General features: G+C 41.0%; 1 protein-coding gene across 1 annotated transcript in view; it reads right to left on the bottom strand.

Moving 5' to 3' along the window:
• The window catches only part of ADCYAP1R1 (ADCYAP receptor type I), a 140,466-nt gene that overhangs the window by 25,685 nt on the left and 95,874 nt on the right, over positions 1 to 18,907 (bottom strand). Inside the window, exons 5-11 of the mRNA XM_018089244.2 lie at positions 14,251 to 14,286; positions 13,559 to 13,600; positions 11,800 to 11,903; positions 11,155 to 11,252; positions 10,602 to 10,734; positions 8,314 to 8,467; positions 4,118 to 4,178 (exon numbers count right to left, since the gene is read on the bottom strand). Of these exons, the coding sequence (XP_017944733.2) occupies positions 4,118 to 4,178; positions 8,314 to 8,467; positions 10,602 to 10,734; positions 11,155 to 11,252; positions 11,800 to 11,903; positions 13,559 to 13,600; positions 14,251 to 14,286 (628 nt within the window). The remainder of the gene's footprint in view (positions 1 to 4,117; positions 4,179 to 8,313; positions 8,468 to 10,601; positions 10,735 to 11,154; positions 11,253 to 11,799; positions 11,904 to 13,558; positions 13,601 to 14,250; positions 14,287 to 18,907) is intronic.

Here is an 18,907-nt window from a genome sequence, read left to right as displayed (position 1 = left end):
GTACAACTGTAAATTTGTCTCTTTTAAAAAAAAAAAGACATAGATGTCCCAAAGGGTAAGAGATAGTTATTCCAAAGTTTGATTCCTCAGTTGGTTTTCCACGGTTAACAGACATGAGTGTGGGTTTCTGACCCTGATATGAGAATTCTTACACATTTCTAGTACACCAGGGTGTACCAGAGCCTGGTTGTACTCACAAATGGGAATAAAAGTCCAGCCAAGGAGCAAGGATTCATCTGAGAAGCTTCAATTACTGGACAACAGTTGGGGTCAGCCCCTTTTTTAAGCTGTTGGGGATGAGGGATCATAAATAAAATGACATTTCTACCTGAGCGTTTAAAATCTTCCTTTGGATTCACCAAAGAATTCTCCAGAAGTTTACTCCACATAGGTTCATTTGGACATTTATTTGTAGTAAAAGCTAAATATAGGACCTATATATATATGTATAGTGTTTTAATATTAACAGACATTTTTAAAGCTAGAAAACCACTAATAATGAAAAGAATCTTGTTTTTCCACCCCTGCTACACTGTTGTAATGACAATTATATATCATCGAGACATAATGTCTTAATGACTGTTTTAAGTCATCAAGAATTTGACTGTCAGCTAAAATCTTCTTTCATTTTTCTCCACTTTCTTCCCCTGATATTTGCCTCTAGAAAATACAAAAATCACGAAAAACTGCCTACTTTGTACCTGCAGTTCTGAGAAGAAGGTTTGGCGTTCTGCTGGGAGCAGAACCACAAATCCCAGCAGTGGCTGTCATGGTGCATTTGTCAGATGCCAAGAAACAATTGGAACAAGCACACAGGAATAAAACACTGCTGGTCTGATGAGAGCTTAATGCAACTTCTGTGTCACTGAAATGGTTGCCTGGTGGCATCTGGGGGAAAAGTGAAAATCTTTCCTTTGAACAAAACTATTTACATGAGTAAAAGTGAGGAGGCAGAGCTGAAATCCCATCCTCAAAGTGCATGTGGGAGAAATCCCAAGTGGCTGAGTGATGCCTGGCTCAGAAATTCCAGTTGAACTTACTTTTTCCATTGAACAATTTTCATTATATTTCACTTAGACAGTATTTTACTGGATTTCCATAAAACCAATAAGAAGGATGTGTGTGGTATAGTTGATGAGAAGAGAGAAAATGTAGAGGTGGGGTGTCAAATTTGCACAAAATTATGTATTTTTACTTCTGTTTGCAATGCCCAGAAACCTAAAGTCACCCCAAATCCACAAGACTGATGGCTGAGATTTTCAAATGCAAATTAATATCTTTGAGTTACCTCACTGTGGATGCCCAACTTAAAATACTTGGAAGTGGATAAATGTTCAGAGGGAACTCCTCACCGACAGCCTGGAAATCAGGCTCTCTTCAGTGACCAACAATTGAATTCCCCAAAACAAAATCACCTAAAATCACCAATTATCTTTTAAATTATTTGTGTGTTTATAAATTAGGTGCTGTCCTCTGAAAATTACCCATTATGTCAGAGCTCAACCTCCTTCAATGGATATTAAATCTACCCTGAAGGTCTTTAGTGAGTTGACCAATGCTGGAAGAATCTGGGAAAATTCTGATATTAATTTAAACAGATATTGATGTATGGTAGTTTGTCTGTGTAAAAATTAGAAATTAAAGGGAAAGGAATCTACCTCCACTAGTTCCAGTCATCTCTACTGAAGACATGGACAGCCCAGGAATCTGGTGGGGACAAAGAGACACTTGGAGGTTGTTTTGGAGTGTTTTTTCCACACTGAGGTATTTTAAATCTGTGCTCTGGGGTGATACATCATCCCCTACAAATCCCTATCCTTTTTAGACCTTTTCCTCAGCTTTTACAGGATGAGCTCAATTTCCAACCTCTGCCTTGTGGATGTCAACAAGGAATCAGATGAAGCTCACACACAGGTTTATCAGGGATTTTTTTTGTCCCGGTCCCTGTGACATCTGTAGGATGGATGGAGTGGAAGAAACATCATCTTCTCCTCAGCTAAACGTGACCAGAAGGAAAAACAAGCAAAGCACAACAGAGCAGTCAGTGTTATCAGCCAACAAGCTGCTCCACACAAACAGGTTCCATAATTTCCTTCAGATGCATCACTGCAGTGCAGGTCAGACAGGCAGGACTCTTTTCCAGGATGGAGGAAGGAAAGGAGCCCATGGGCTGGGGGAGGGATGTGATTTCCATCTGAAAAGGCCAGAGTCTGCTCTTTGCCACATCTCTGGGGTCCATCTGGAAGAACTCCCTTTAATTCAACACCAGAGCTCTGGATAAGCAGACAGCTGGATTTATCTCCACAAACCTGTCACTGACAGGGATGGGAGTCAGGAGCTGAAGTCAAGGGAGCTCTGCCAGTTTTGCAAGGAACAAGCAGAAGGAGACTCAGACTCCGTGTCTGTATTTCAGTCCATGCCTTTGCCACTGTGGTTTTCCAGTTCAGTAATTCCTGTTGTGTTTTCAGGCTCTGTGTTGGCTTCTCCCCTACCCCCTGAACAATGCCTGCTGATTTTTAAAAAGTAACCACTGAGACTCTCAGCTAGAATCTGCCTGAATGTGTTGCATGCTAAATAGCTTCTCTAAGTAAAAGAAAATAAAGGGTTTTGTTGGGGTTTTTTTTCCTTCTTTTCCTTCTGTGAGATGTTCTCTCTACCTGCAAAACCCTACTTGGACTTCTGAGAGGAATTAATGCACTTAGGACCAGTGTTGTGATCATAATAATGACACAACAGGGGTTTCTGGCTTGTTTTGCATGGAAAGAAATGATTTAATTTGTCTTAATGTCACAATGGAACATTGGGTCAAAGCACTGGCATCCTCAGTGGAGGAAGGGCTTTATGTGTTTTTCAGAGAGTCTGAAACAAGAAGGATGAAGAAAACCCAGCAGAAAAATGAGTCTTATGCAAATTGTGCATCCAGGTGTCTCCAGTGTGAGGAGAAATTAAAGCATAAGCCTAAATGTCTTGGAAATGGGATTTGGGTACAAAATGCCTTTCACTCAGTTCTATGTTTTCGAAGAACCACTGATGAATTTTTGAAATTTTACTCAGTTTCCCTCATTTTTCTAACATTTCACCGAGTTCAAACATAGATGGCATGGAAAAAACATTGCTAATTTTGTGTTTTCAGGGTGTACATACACATCCATCCCTACCTGCCACATCTGCTGCCCTATCAAGCCAGTCAATTGACTGCCTACTGAGATATGCAGGTCCATCTCTGGGAGCAGCTTTTCCTTCTGGTCCTTCAGAAAAGGATTCAGGATATTTGCAGGGCTTTTTTCCTCTACCAAAAGAGACAACTTAGGTATAATCTACCCTCTTGAATCTTTCTGAAATTATTTAAATTTTAATTTTTTTCTTCACACAGAAGACAGGGTGTGGATTTCTGTCTCACCCCTGTTCATCTCCCCTGCTGGAAACACTCCTCAGTGGGAAGCTAAACTTCTAATTGCCTCTGTAAATCAAAACTCAGCAATGCCCAGGGCAGATTTCACTCATTTCATCAGAGATACCCCCAGTAATTTCTACAGCTGAGCTCATCCCCTTTGTCCTTCTCCATAATCAGCTGGAAAGGGGCAGGAATTACATGTGTGATTCACCTCACAGCTCTTTTAAGATGAGATGAACCACATCCTGGACTCCACTAATTTGTTGGAGCAAGGACATCAAATTGTGGTTCTACATTCAAATGAACAGGGCAGGACTTGAACACTGGACCTGAATTACTGGTGTACACAAAAAACAATGTCAGAAATGGAAGGAGAAAAGAAGACAAGGAGAAATGGCCTCAAGCTGCACCACAGTAGGTTCAGGTTGGACATCAGGAAGAATTTTTTCACTGAAAGGGTTGTTAAGAGTTAGAAGGGGCTGCCCAGGGAGGTGGTGGAGTCCCAGCCCTGGAGGTGTCCAAGGAATGACTGGACGTGGTACTCAGTGCTCTGGGCTGGGGGACAAGGTGGGGATCAATCCAAGGTTGGACTTGATGATCTTGGAGGTCTTTTCCAACCTCAGTGACCCCACGATTCCATATCCTCTAACCCCTGCATTTCCATGCCATCCTTGCCATGGTGCTGAAGGCACATGGGCTGGTTTCCCACGCAGCAATACCTACCCAGTGTCATCAAAGTGAAGCCTCAGCACTGCCCAGACAGTGACACAGATTGTTGGGGTACCTGCAGAGGACGAGAAGGTGACACCATTAAAGGTTCTGGACACATCCAATATCCAGCAATGAGCACTTCATGCAACCTCTCCACTGAGGTTTTACTCCCCAACAGCGCTTGTGCACCAAAGACTGCAATTCCTTGCATTAATTCAGAGCTCTAGAAACAATTGTTGGGTGGGATTGCAGGAGCAAAACTGACAGCAGGGAAAAATGATGCTCCTTCAGGCCATTATTGCTCCAAGTTGCTGCACTACATCTTGTTGCATGGAGAGGAAAACAAAGTCTGCACAGAATAGAAGCAGTGACACCCTGCCTAGAGCTGCTGCAATAATTGCAGAGGGTCAGATGTTGAGCTGCAATGGCATTATTGGGTTCCCTGGATTCTTTTGAGGTTCTGTTGTAAATTACTTGCATATGTTGAATTTTCTCTATTGTTGTGTAAATAACTGATTTTGCTTTACTTATTCAATCAAAACGAATCAATAGAGAAGTTTCCCTTACTCACGGGAATATTAAAATTGTTTCTTTAAAAAAAAAACCACAACAGAACAACAGCCTCTCAAAAGAGAATATTGGATTTAATTTCTATTCCAGACATTACTTCTCTCTTTCAAAAAATGCATGTAAAATGCAAATTTAATCAAAACACCAAGAATCCACTGAGAAACCTGGATTTATTTTCCTTTCTAAAAACTCTGAAAGTGTGATTTTTCAGTGGAAATATTTTTATAAAGTAATACAGTCTTGAAAGACAACTCTGGGTAAGTTGGATCTACATTTTATGGTAAATAAAACTTTTGATTAGGAAACTGCTGACATCTATTCAGGCACCACTGGAGAAATGAAGTGCTAAAAAGCAAACAAAACAAGGACCTTGGTAACCCAGCTCACTACAGTGAATGAGACTCATAAAAGCTGACAAGAACAATTATATTTCATATATTTTGCAAGGTTGTGTTGATGTTGCATTAATTAGTCATCTGATTTAACCCATTTAAATGAGTCTCTGTCACATCTCATATTCCCACTCCCAGAAATGCAAATTTCCCTGTTAGACCTGATGGCTGATGGAGCCCTTCTCCTTGAAATAAGCACATGGGGGAATATTGGAAAGGAAGATGATATAAAGAAATAAAATGACAGACTTTGGGGAGGAGAAATCATGCATATTTAATGTCAGTTGAAGTCTTCTGTTCTGACAGGTGAATACCTAGAAAACATGGAGATCTTTGTGCCCTTATCAGATGCAGAGTAGCAAAAATTAATTTTTAAATATCGAACTTTAATTTTAGTTTTATCAAATTAATTTTGAAATAGCAAATATCTACCCAGAGAACTTGTGGGTGTCTCATCCCTGGAAGTGTTCAAGGTCAGTTTGGAGCAACTTGGGATAGTGGAAGGTGTCCCTGCCCATGGCAGGGGGTGGGAATGAGATGAGCTTTAAGGTCCCTTCCAACCCAACCCATTCTGTGATTCTCTGATTCTATGAAACATGGTTCTCACATTTTCTCTAGTTTGCACACATTTGCACTGTATAAATTTGGCTGCTACGAATAGTGTTCCAAATCTGAAAAAAAATGTGCAGGAGGGCAGAATTAAACTAAATTGTGTCCTAAAAATATAGTTCAAAAAAACCCCCCCACATTTCAGATCTGCTTGGAGCTTTGAACCATCTGCTGTATGAATATACATATACCCACAGAACTTTTCTTTACATCAAAAGATTTATGTCTCTTCATCACTTTCTTTTCAGCTTCTGAGCAACATTAGAAAACAGACAAGCCCCAAAGGCTGAGAAGAGAGTTATCCTTGCTGGCTGTGTCCCTGCCCTGGGCACGGGGCAGGCATTAGGACAGAACCCAGGAAGACAGCAGTCTGTCTATCCAGAGAACTTCCCAGCATGTTGCAGATGTGAGGAGAAAAAAAATTGCCTGGATCAACAGAGCCATCTGCAGCTCTCATTAATCAAACGAGGACACTGCCGTGCTCAGCACATTTCAGGACGCAGATAAACATCCAGATGCTGCAAAATGCTGAGCTCTTGCTGATTGTTGCTTCAGTGCAACTCCCTCCCCACCAAGTCTGAGCTGAGGGGCTGCTTTGGCTCTGTAGGAATTGCATCCAGAGTCTGGAAGTGCTTTGGTTCCTGCCAAGTGCTTCAACCGGGGCAGGGGAGCTGCCAGTCAAGGGGGAATATGCAGGAGGTGAGACAATGATTGTGTTAAAAAAAAAACCCAAACCATCCACATCTGCAGATTCTCTTAGTGTTGTTAAGGGATATTATTGATGCTGCTTTGAATATGAAGTGATTTGAGTCTGTTCCCAGTTCTGGGTGAGATGGACATGGACCTGATGCAATGAACCCAGAGGAGGCCACGGAGATGCTCCAAGGGCTGGAGCCCCTCTGCTCTGGAGCCAGGCTGGGAGAGCTGGGGGGGTTCACCCGGAGAAGAGAAGGCTCCAGGGAGACCTGAGAGCCCCTGGCAGGGCCTAAAGGGGCTCCAGGAGAGCTGGAGAAGGACTGGGGACAAGGGATGGAGGGATAGGCTTTAAACTGCCAGAGGGCAGGGTTGGATGGGATATTGGGAAGAAATTCTTCCCTGTGAGGGGGGTGAGGCCCTGGCACAGGTTGCCCAGAGAAGCTGTGGCTGCCCCATCCCTGGAATTGTCCAAGGCCAGGTTGGAAAGGGCTTGGAGCAACCTGGTCTGTGGAAGGTGTCCCTGCCCATGGCAGGGGGTGGGATGAGATGGTCTTTAAGATCCCTTCCAACCCAAACCACTCTAGGATTCTATGATATCTGTAAATTGAACAGCTGGATATTATTTATGGTATTCAACTCAAAACTAAGTATTTTGAGGCTGCTTTACAGAATGAATTCATCTGGGTAGATCAGTCATTATAAAGACTGACTTCAAAATAAAAATAAAAAAAAAATCTGTTAATATATTTTGTGTTGCAGTATTCTCATATTCAGACAAACCTACAGATAAGAAAATTGTGCAAACTTAATAAAAGGAACCCAGCAACCTCTGGCTTGTTCAGATTGCAGAGATTTATATATTTTTTTTCCTTTGCAATTGTCACATTTTCATGTATATAACCCCTAATTTCTCTTTGAGAACAAAATTATGCCTCAGCTATAATGTGACTGTACATCTGTGGATAGTACAAAGGGAACTTTGAACACCCTTTCCAATAATTTCTTTTCCAAAAACCTTTTCCAGTAACCATCCTTTCCCAATAGCTGTTTTATGCCATAGGTTATTTATGATTATTTGGTCCCTTCTTTCTTCTCTATTCCTTCTCTTTAGCTTCTCTACTTCTATACCTTCTCTATATTTTTCTCTCTACTCTAGGGAGTCTTTGCCAGGAGATGAGAATTTTTGTGTACGTACAACTGCCTCAGAAGGAGAAAACAAAATTATCTGTGGATTATCTGAAGATTCAGATTACATAAAGATGTTTTTTGCAAAGGAGAAAAGTTTAAGACATGGGGGGTTTTTTTGTGTAGCCTTTACACATGAATATACAGGATTATTTCTAATTATCTCAGAAGTATTTTTAAGTAGAAAAATCGAGTTTAACCTTCTCAGGGCACATTTTAAATGAATGTACTCTTCTGCATTCACCATCTGACTTCTGCACGAAAACATCAGCAAAGAACTGCTTGAATTAACATGTCACAGGAACCAATTTATCTCCAGAAGGCCAGAATGAAAAATAATTACACTGATTATCATCATGCAACTGGCCTTTCTGAAAGACATCTTGTTTCTTCCCACTGCAAGCTTTTATTTCCCATCCAGGTAGGATGAGCATATGTGAAAACCTTTTGGATACATTTTCAATTTAGCTGTTATCTGGAAGAAAGGCACAAATGAAGCAAATGGACTAGACTTAGGATTACAGATTTGATTAAGGTGAAGAGCTTGATATTAAGATCATATTTTGTAGGAGGCAATTTTCTGTTGTGGACTTCATCTCTACCAGGGGTGTGGTGTCCTCCAGATTCCAGTTCAACTCTGTTCAGGCAGGAAAAGCACAACACAGAGGTACTTCCACACAAAGACTAAAATTACACTTTGAAACTGAGGGTGGAAATCTCAGATGAGACACATTTCAGACAAGAAACATCACCTACCCCAGCCAATGATTGTGTACCAGTAGAAATATCTCCTCTCTGGGAAAAAGGTTTCTACCAACAAAGTGAAAAGGTACAACCCCTCAATGAAAAGCCAGAAGTAGTTGGACATGACGCAGTAGTGAAAAAACACCATCACTGCTTTGCATTCCACCTGCAGAGAGTCGAGAGAAACAAAGTTATTCCTGTGTCGCTTCTGTCTAAGGGACAAAAAAAAATGCTTTTAACCTCTCCAAATCTCTCCGTGGAAAGAGCTGGGGCTGGTATTGAACACTTTTAGTGGTAAAGCTTTTAAAGAATGAGAAGAATGTGAGGTACCACTCAAAAGAGCGATGCCTGAAAGGGGAGGAAGGCAGTTTTACCAGCATGAGGTGGTCAAGGAGCATCTGCACATGGACAGTCTTGCACTGGGGGGAGTTCACATCCTCAGTGAACACCAAGTGCTAGATTTAAGCCCCCTCCCAAGCGTTAAGTGCAGGGAAGAAAAGAATCTAGTTGTGTTTTGGGAAACCTAAGGAAGGATGTGAAATGGCAGGATGACTGTCTGGAACCCTGGGATCAGGGAGGATGCACCCTCCTGAGCACAGGTGAGAATTGCACTGCCTTGACACCATCAGGGGCTAAAAATGAAAGTAAGTGCGAGAGTAAAGAAGGTTGAGTGATTAACTGTAAAAAATGTTGGAAACTTTCGTTCATTGGTGGGGGAGAAAGCAGCAAACTAAAGAAAAATAATAATAAAAAAATTAAAATAAGATGTTTGTTTAGCCCAGAGAAAAGGGTGCTCAGGGGAAACCTTATCACTCCCTACAATTACCTGAAATGAGGTTGTAGCAAAGTCTTCTCCCAGGTAATAAGTGATAGGACAATAAGAAATGGCCTCAAATCACACCAGGGAAGGTTTATATTGGATATTAGTGGAAATTTCTTCATGAAAGGGTTTTCAAGCCATGGAAGAGGCTGCTCAGGAAGTGGTGGAGTCAGCACCCCTTGAGGTATTTAAAACATCCCTGGAGGTGTTTCAAAGATGTGTAGATGTGGCACTTGGGGTCATGGTTTAGTGGTGGATCAGGCAGTGCTGGGTTAATGGTTGGACTCCGTGATCTTAGAGGGCTTTTCCAACCTAAACCATTCTGTGATTCTCTGACAAAAGACTAAGGTGGAAACTGAGCTCTACCCTGACTCTGTGAAAGCAGGACACACTGGTCTTTCCAGCATTGCACCTTAGTGATGTTTTCAGATGTTTTCAGTCCTACAAAAGTAGGACTTCTCAACAAATCGGAGCAGAATCACTGGATAAACTGGAAGCTCCTGCCTGAGGCAATGGGAGCCTGGCAATTTTGGTTCATTCTCACTTGCCTTCCACTCTCTGGGCCAAACCTACAACCAATGTGTTTCAACCAGCAGAACTTGAGTTTGTTCACAGAAGCTCTACCAGGAGGATTTGGGGACTGAATGGTGAATTTTGACGTGTATTGTGCTTCAAGTGTTTCAAAACAAAGAGGCAGATGCCACCATTGGAAGAGTGGTAGGAACAAACTACAGAACTAACATGTCTTCAGCTTTACCACAGAGAAGAATTAAGAGAAAAAAACTAGTTTCAATGACAAAGAAAAGGCTGACTAAGAAACTACACAGCTGCTCTTTCCTTGTGGAAGTGACTCATAGGGAATTTAGCTCATAACTGGATGGATAAAGGAGAAGTCAGTTTGTAATTCCATCATAATTACACCCAGTGAGCTGATTTATCATATCAAATACTAGCCTTAACTGTGAAAGAAATTGGGATTTACACATAATATACAGCTAAATGCATCTGTGAAAGAGACTGCTTTTCATGAAACTCCACATTTCAGAGACAAACACGTGGCTCATACCAATGATTTGCTGAGAGTGTGACCATCAGATGCGTTTTCTGTGTGAATGGTCACCCTGCTTACACAGGACTCTGTCTGACATCCAGAACAAAGAGGTTCTGGAGAAAAAAACAGACCTTCAGAGGGAGGAAATTGCTTGTGCCTGCTCTCATCCCACCCACTGCTCTGCAGGCTGTGAAAGGGAGAAACAATCTGAGCAGAAACCAAAACCCGTAGGTTTGTCCTGAAGGGTTGGTTGCTGGACCCTGGTGACATCATGAGATACAACATCCAGTTTGGCCGTGAATTGGGAGGGCAGTTTACCCCTTTTTCTCTTAATGGCATCTCAGTTTATGATGCTCAACAGACTTGTGCTTGCCTCATTATTTTCTTTTATCTCATGCTGGAAAGAATCAAGGTTTCAGCTTTACTCACTGTTGAGATGAAGCAGTGGTTGCCATCCTGTTCAGCATAAAGAACCCCATCTTTGATGAACACGGATATTGCACGCAGGATGAACGAAACAAAGAGGTTCATGTGGATGAAATTCCGGGTGCAGTGAAGCTTCCTAGAGAGCAAAGAGGAAGGGAAGGGGAAAAGAAGAGAAATAAAGAAGAAAATGGTTGTATTTCATCACACTGGGCCTATCTTCCCATGGCCAGAGCATCTTGGTGCTAAGAACAGCAATATTTATAAGCCAGGACTGTGGTTAGTACTGATCTTAAGCCTGAGCAAGGGGAGGATTTGGGCATTTTCTTGTAGCATAAAATAGACCCAGTCCAATGCATCTTCTGAAGCTTCATAAAACAGACCCAAACTTTCTCCTACAGAAATGTGACTACTGGAGTGTGTCCAAGCTGGGGGAGCAACTCAATTAAAGGGTTTTTTTCCTTGTATTCTACATCTGGTGAGGTAAAAGCTTGGACAGATGAGGTCCAATTTCTCTCCTCCAGTGACTGAACAGCTCATTGCCCATGTCCTGACTCACCTGAAACGACACAGGATGACCATGGCAGTGGTGAGGGACACCAGGGAAGTGCTGTATCCCACCGTGTACAGAGCCTTCACAGACAGGTAGTAGTAATCCTTGGGAGGCAAACAACACGTGGTTAAAGGATTCATCTACAGCCACATCTTCCTTACCCTGTCAACATGCAGGGGGAACCAGAGGCAGGATTTGTTTCTTGAACAGCCTGATTTCTCCTCTATTTCCTCTGAGATCTCACTGGATATCAGAGCTCTGCTCTATGTCAGCTGTGCCCTTGGTTTTGTGTACCACGAAGCTATTTGTCAGAGACCTGCCAAAAGCTATCTTTATTTTTTTTTGATCACTGTGCACGCACCTGTAGGAAAAAAAAAGTTGGCCTAGGAATTCTTTAGTCAATAGGGGAAGAAGTGCAGGTTAACCCATGACTCTATAAGTTACAAGCTGCATCAAGAGTAAAAACTCATCTTCTGTAAATATTCAGTACCAGGCTAAGAAGGATTTAAACCTCACATTTTTATACCCATAAATATCCGATTGCTTGTTCTGATCACTATCAAATCATAACATGATCAGAGGCTGGGCAAAAAGCAGTGCTGCTGCTGCTCCCCCCCTTCATTTGTTCATAATTACAAGACTAATTCCCACCTGGTTATCGGACTCTGTCTCGTTTTCGTCAAAGCCGCAGGCGTCGTAATAATGAGGGAAAGGTTCAGACCAGCCATCCTCAGTGCAATTCCTGCTGATGTCCCCTGTGCCAAATTGGGAATGTGACACTGTGGAAGCAGACCCCAGGACATGCCCTCCCTCCCCTTGAAAAGAAAACCCCGCAGTTCTGCTGAAAACACTGTTTGTCTGGACATCCATAGAGGATTTTAATCTTGACATTTAATGACATCTTTGATGACCCAGTTCTACAATGGGTATCTTTGGATGGTAACCACTACAGTTGGCCACCAGAGAGCAAAAACATGTAATCAGAGTACTCAGTGCCTACAGACCACCAAAAATCTCATTCTCACGTGGGTACCTAAACCAGGGGGCTGCTAAAAGTCCAGTTCTCTCCATTGATTCTGAAAAGGATCTTGGGAATCCAGCTTTGCTGTGGACATCTACATTTCAGGGGGCCAAAGGGTAAGTCCAGTGCTTAAATATAGGCCCTCTGTGCTACTTTAAGTGCTCTGTATCTGAGGCACATGCATGGGACTGGACCAGCTGCTGGAAGCCAGGCAGGATATGTGGGCTATCTGAACCAGCCATTATATATCCATGGTGAGGCAGCTGGTTTGTTTTCCTGGGGTCAGATATCATGTATCCCACTCAATTATCTTCAAGCATAGGCTCTGATTTGAGAGTGAATTTTTGGAAAAGGTCTGTAGGAAAACAAATCTGTAGAAAAAGGAAAGATGGAGTGGGAATCTCTTTCCAATCTCTGTCTTCATGGCAATATGTTCATTTACAGATGGTCACTTCAACTGACAATTTAAAACCTGGTTCAGAGCTTCTTACATTCCTCTGTCTATTAATTGTTCCAATTCTGGCCTATAAACTCAATTTATAAGCTTAAATACCCAGGTTTTTGCCTAATCTGCTATTAAGACTAGATCCTAAATGGCTTTCACTGACACACTCAGGTTTAAAACTGTGCTGGAAAACTAGAATTGGGGGTAGAAGAGGAAGGAATCTCTTCACACTCACTTTGCTATGAGGCTGGCTGAGGTGGGACAGCCCTTGTGATGCTCTTTGGAAGCACCATCATCTTGCCAGAGCTCAGTGCCCTGGTTATAAAACTAGGGCTGGGCCTCTGGCTGCACTTCTTCCTCTCCAGTACAACAGAACAGCTTCCATGTCTTACAGTTTTTGGAGTTTCAGCTGTACCTTGACCAAAACTGATGGAAATTTCCAAGGTTTGGGTTTGGTTTTTGTTATTAAGGTTGTGCTGCTTTGAATTCTTAGAGCAGTTTAGTCAAGCAGCTCATGACCTTATTTTTAGAGCTTGTGTTTGCCATCCATGCAGCAGAATATATCTCTTTAATCACAGCATTCATTTAAAAACATCGCATTACTTGGCAAATTTTGGTAAATGACTCTTGCACATTCATCCCTAGTTTCCTATGGAAAATAACAACTGAATCATGGTGTTGACTGTCTTTAACACCATTTAGTAATTACTGTTAAGCAGGTAGATATCATTTATAGCAACACACTTCCCTAGATTGTAAGGCTTAATAGTGGAGGAATAAATTTTCATAATAGTGCTAAAAGTAACATAGCAGAAAATATATGATTATAATTAGTACTGATTAGAAAATAATACCAAAGTGGCAGGGAAAAAAAACCTCTGAGCTTCCTTTTTAACACAGATAAATAAAAAGAGAAAAAAAATCTCCATGGTTTTATTTCTTACCTAGGGGAGACTGGGCTGTGCTTTCCAGCAGGTCATAATCACCTGGAAAAGTGGAAATTTGGTATGAAATTGTTTTGATTGTGTTTTCTATTAGGACCCAAACTGGTCTCTGTGGAAATCAGTGAATTGGATGCAATTGATTTTTATTAGTTTAAATCAGGCCCAAAGGCAATAAATACTTGATTCTGTCTTACTCAGGAAGTAAATGTGGTTTTACTTGTGAGTTTAAATCAAAGTTGAACCTCTAAAATTAGAAAATAGCTACTGCAAGAAACAAGCACATAGCTAAAAACACAGGCAATCAAACCAGGAAAAGTTTGATTGTAAAATTATAGAAGTCAAATATTGTATCTTTAGGAATTTAGATTTATAATCCATAGGTATTTAAATATGGTCAGTTTTCAGAGAGTTAATGAAAACTTATTTTCATCCATCAATGACAAAAAGCAGTAACTAGTTGGTCTAAGTAAGATAATTTGATTTCGTGGGTTTAGGTTAAATCACACTGATTCACAAAGACTTATGAGATTTTTAATTTCACTTTTTATCTGAGAGTTACAAAGAACTAAATGTGTGATTGCCATAATGGTCGATACACAAACAACTTTCCACTAATCTGATATTTCCATGTACTCTGCACAGTTTTTGAGAACAGAGGTACCTAAAAGGTAGGCAGCACAACTGGTTCTTACCTGCATGGGTTTGCCCCAAATTATCTACTTCCCAACCTGAAATGAGAAGGATAAAAGTAATTAATTCTTTCCTGATAATAGTTTGCAATTTAATTTTGATAACAGTTTGTTTCCCATAAGAGGAAGGGATGTAGCAGAGCCCAGTGAAGAACTGCAAGTTTAAATCTCTATTTCATTATGGAGCTTGTGTTTTTATGAATGGAAAGTGTTTTTCAGAAGATGGTGGATTGCATTGTATTGTTAAATATCTGGTCATCAGGAAGTTTGATCAAACTCCAGGAATAATAAGAAAAATAGATGAGGGAGCTTTTTTCTGAGGATTTTTTTTCTTTATTTCTTCCGTATTTTTAAGCGAGGGGGAAGATTCTGAAATAAGAAAGACCCACACACTTACAAAACATTGTACCAAAATCCATGGTGATTTATGTACTAAAAGTACAGATGTTACAACACGAAATGATAACAATCTGGGTTTACATTAAAAAATGTCCTTTTCCTTTATTTCCTTCTCCTTTCTTTATTTCCTTTTCCTTTCTTAATTTCCTTTTCCTTTCTTAATTTCCTTTTCCTTTCTTTATTTCCTTTTCCTTTCTTCTATCCTTCAAAAAAAATATTGCTGGCATCCTCTAAAGCCAAATTCCCACCCAACTTGCTAAATGTTTAATTCCAAAGTCAGACTTTGCTGGCCCCTCAGAGGATTGTGGCTCAGGCTGGGTGTTGGGGGATGCAGGAGCCATGGAGTGGTGCTGCTGCATCGTGCACAGACACTGAGGAGCCTCGTGAAGCTGCAGCAAAAAGCTCTGCCAGGGGCCCACAGAGCAGTGAAACAACATTTCCAGCACTTCATTGACCACTGCAGCAGGTTAAATGTTCAGAGCAGCTCAGTTCTGCATCCTCTGGAGCGACCACAGGGCTCCAGGTTGCTCCTTTTCTTAACCCTGATGGTCCAATATTAATTAGGGATTGGAAAAAAACTTCAAATTGTGTGAGAAGGTTTTCACTAACAGTAAAATCCCAGCAGAGTCTGATTTTGATCCTATGGGAAAATAGAAAGCATTGAAGGATCTAAAATTATTCAGTGCAGTATAAAACACGTTTTCCAGTTTATACTTTTTCAAATTCCTTATCATGTAATAATTTAAAATCAATTGAGTTATCTCTCTCTTCTATAATAAATCAGATGGGCTTTTTGATTTTCTGAGAGAATAAAAAAAGAGGGTTTGATGTGAAGGTGATGGAGGGAGTCTAGAAAACCCCTCTGAAGCATCAGGGAGGCTGTACTGTGACTTTGGATGGATGTATTGAGCATCAAACCTCCACACCCAACACACCAGTGACTTTGGAGGGTTAATACTGAAAGCCATGGTGAGAACACCCTTGGACTCCTGCCTTGTCTCCCCAGGTCCAGCTGCTTTGAGGATTTTACATGTGGGAATTTAGGTTGGATATTAAAAAAGATTCTTCCCCCAGAGGGTGGTTGGGCACTGCCCAGGTTCTCCAGGGCAGTGGGCACAGCCCCAAGGCTGCCAGAGCTCCAGGAGGGTTTGGATGATCCTCTGGGGCACAGGGGGTGACCCTTGGGGATGTTCCTGTGCAGGGCTGAGGGTTGGACTGGATGATCCTTGTGGGTCCCTTCCAATCCAAGATATCCTATGATTCTATAATTCTAATTCTTGTGCGTTTGCAAATGTTGGATAAGTCTAAAAATTCTGAGGAGAGGTCACCAACGCTCTGAGCAAACCTTTTCTAGCAAAGATTGTTCAGCTGCTGCATCAGGCTGAACTGGCAGATGCTGCAGCAGAGCTGGGGCTGTGCTCCAGGTTCTTGGCACAGTCACAGGGATGGCTCTGCAGAATATTTTGGACAGACCCGTTTCCCTCCTAGATCTACCAAACCCCAGGTTTACTGACAGTGATGCAGCTCAGATATAGGCACCTGTGCTGCTAAAATCCAACTTCAGAATGCAGAGCTTGGGTTGTCGTGTGGGAATTTTCACCTGTGGGTTTAGCTGGCAAATAGAGGATCAATGAGCAAACCACTGTTCCTTTATCCCTGTCTTTCCTGGTGTCTTCCCCAGCATGTGCCACTCAAATCAGCAGCTCCCATGGAACTGGCTCCTCCCATGAGGTCACCTCACACACCAACCTATGCCTTACAGTGACCCACAAAAACAGGGTCAGAAGAAGCTGCAAGAAAAACTCCCCAAAAAAACCCTCTTTGACTCATAAAAAAACGGTTTTATTTCATCATTTATGGAGTAATTTGACATTACAAACTGTCCAAAATTCTTTCTGGAGAAAGACCAGGCCACTGCTAAATGGATTGAAGCCTGATGTTCCTGGCATCCTGCATATTACACTGATGGCTCAGAAAAAGATATTTTTTTTATGTTTAAACGTTTTAAATGGGTTTTTATTCCTATAATCTAAAAAGGATGAAATAAAAATTACCATTATTTCACTCCAAATATAGGTAGTAGTAAATCACAGCGATGTTAAAATATTAGATTTGAGTTCATTTTGAATTTCATGACATCCGTAATAACATTGAAGCATCATATTAATTTAGGTTTTCTGACATGAATAGGTTTTTTATAGTGATATTTTTATATATATACCCAAATTTTATTGCATTTCACTGTGTTTGGGCGTTATGAAGGGATTCACACTTTCAATAAAGTTAATATTTTGATTGCTCTAAGAGCAAACTTGCCTTTTATTAACATATTTTTCTGTATATCTAAGCTCTACTAATGCACTGAAGACAGTTCCAGTGCAATCTTTGACTATATAGGTTTTTAGGCTTGATTCATCAACCTAATTTTCCTTAATAAGCTACTGGAAAGTCAATTAGATTTATATTGAACATCATACCCTGAATTGCAACTAAAAGTCAAAGTCCATCTATTAAATGTTGGAATAACACACATATATATACCATTATATTTTTGTGTGTTTACACATATATACATGCATTTATATTTATATATAAGGACATAGTGAGGAACATAGAGCCACCATCTGTAACTCCCTAAATTCCCTGTAACACCTTTAAATTCCCACGTGCTGCTGCTTCCCTTCTCTCAGACAATGCATATTTGTGTTTTCTGTATGAAAATATGGGTATTTACTTGACAGGAAACCATGCCAATGGCTGTGTGTGCCCACCTGCAGGAGAATGCAATGGAATTCATATGGATTATTTCTGTGTTTAACATTTAACATATTTACACATACAGGGACAGAACCTGACCTTGCATTTGAGCTGGGGTTGTAAGGAAGCCCAGACACAAGGCAGTCCCTGTCATTTTTTCACACTATTACCCAGAAATGGTATTTTTGTGAGTTATTGTTTTATTTAAGTGCCTTTCTGACTACAGATACGACTCAGAAAATTTACTCTTGCTGAGTGGGCAAGACTGTAGGGCCCACCAGTGCATGGGCTTTCACAGGATCCTCTTGTTACCTTACTCTTAGGACATAAAGAGTAAGGAACTGGTGTATCAGACTTCACTGATGAAGAAAAAGCCCACTGATATGATTATACATATATACATATAATGGTATAATGAAATATGATGCTCTTTCAGAAATGAAGAATAAATAAAACAAGGCTTTAATCTTCATTTTCACTGGAAACCCATTTTTCAGGGGATTAATTCAAGGAGTACATTTTTGAGGGACTTTTGAAAAGAATGTGTAGTCACAGGAAAAGGGGGAATGGCTTTAACCTGCCAGAGGACAGGGTTAGATGGGATATTGGGAAGAAATTCTTCGCTGGGAGAGTGGGAAGCCCCTGGCACAGGTTGCCCAGAGAAACTGTGGCTGCCCCTGGATCCCTGGAAGTGTCCAAGGCCAGGCTGAACAGGGCTTGGAGCAACCTGGGCTAGTGGGAGGTGTCCCTGCCCACGGCAGGGGATGGAACTGGATGATCCTTAAAGTTCCTTCCAACCCAAATCATTCTAAAATTCTATTGCTCTATGATAATAACACCTTAAATATCATGATTTTATGACTGACATGAATGACACTTGTGCTTTTCACACCCAAGATACAGAAATATGGACACAACATCAGCTATTAAAGTGTCTTACAACACCTCTTAATAAATCAAGAATCGCTCATATTAGTCAATGAACTTCTGAAAAAAACACTTATCCTCGACACAGGATGGTTTATCCAGCACATTGACAGGCTGTGTTATCCACTGTTTGACCAGACTGGACAGGTAAGTGTCACTCTTTGGGAAGAAATGCAAATCTTTCATCAGTGCTTTAATTGACATTATTAATTAGATGTTATTTGCAATACTGCTTAGAGATCCTAGTGAAGATCCATCAGAGTGCTGAATTGTCAGTTCCAAAGACCAATTACTGAAAATATTGCTTATTTCTGTTTTCTATGTGAAGAGGTGAAAGAAGGAAGAGGGAAAAAAAAGTCAAAGGACTTGCCAAAGGCTCCCTATTGAGTTGGTGGCAGAGACCCAGGCCTTTCCTGCCCTTTTCTTGCACATTTATCAGACTTTCTTCCTTGATTTTTATTTACCGAGACCCAGAAAACATAATTCACTCCTTGCTACGCTCCAGCTGGTGAGAAATTCGATGCAAGCAATTGTTGCTCCTGATTTAAAGTGGACAGGACTGGCAAAGCTGGAGCCA

Source organism: Manacus vitellinus, unplaced genomic scaffold, assembly GCF_001715985.3.
Source record: "Manacus vitellinus isolate BGI_N305 unplaced genomic scaffold, ASM171598v3 scaffold_12_pilon, whole genome shotgun sequence".
In the NCBI taxonomy this organism is placed as follows: domain Eukaryota; kingdom Metazoa; phylum Chordata; class Aves; order Passeriformes; family Pipridae; genus Manacus; species Manacus vitellinus.
This window is presented reverse-complemented; position numbering and strand designations above follow the sequence as displayed.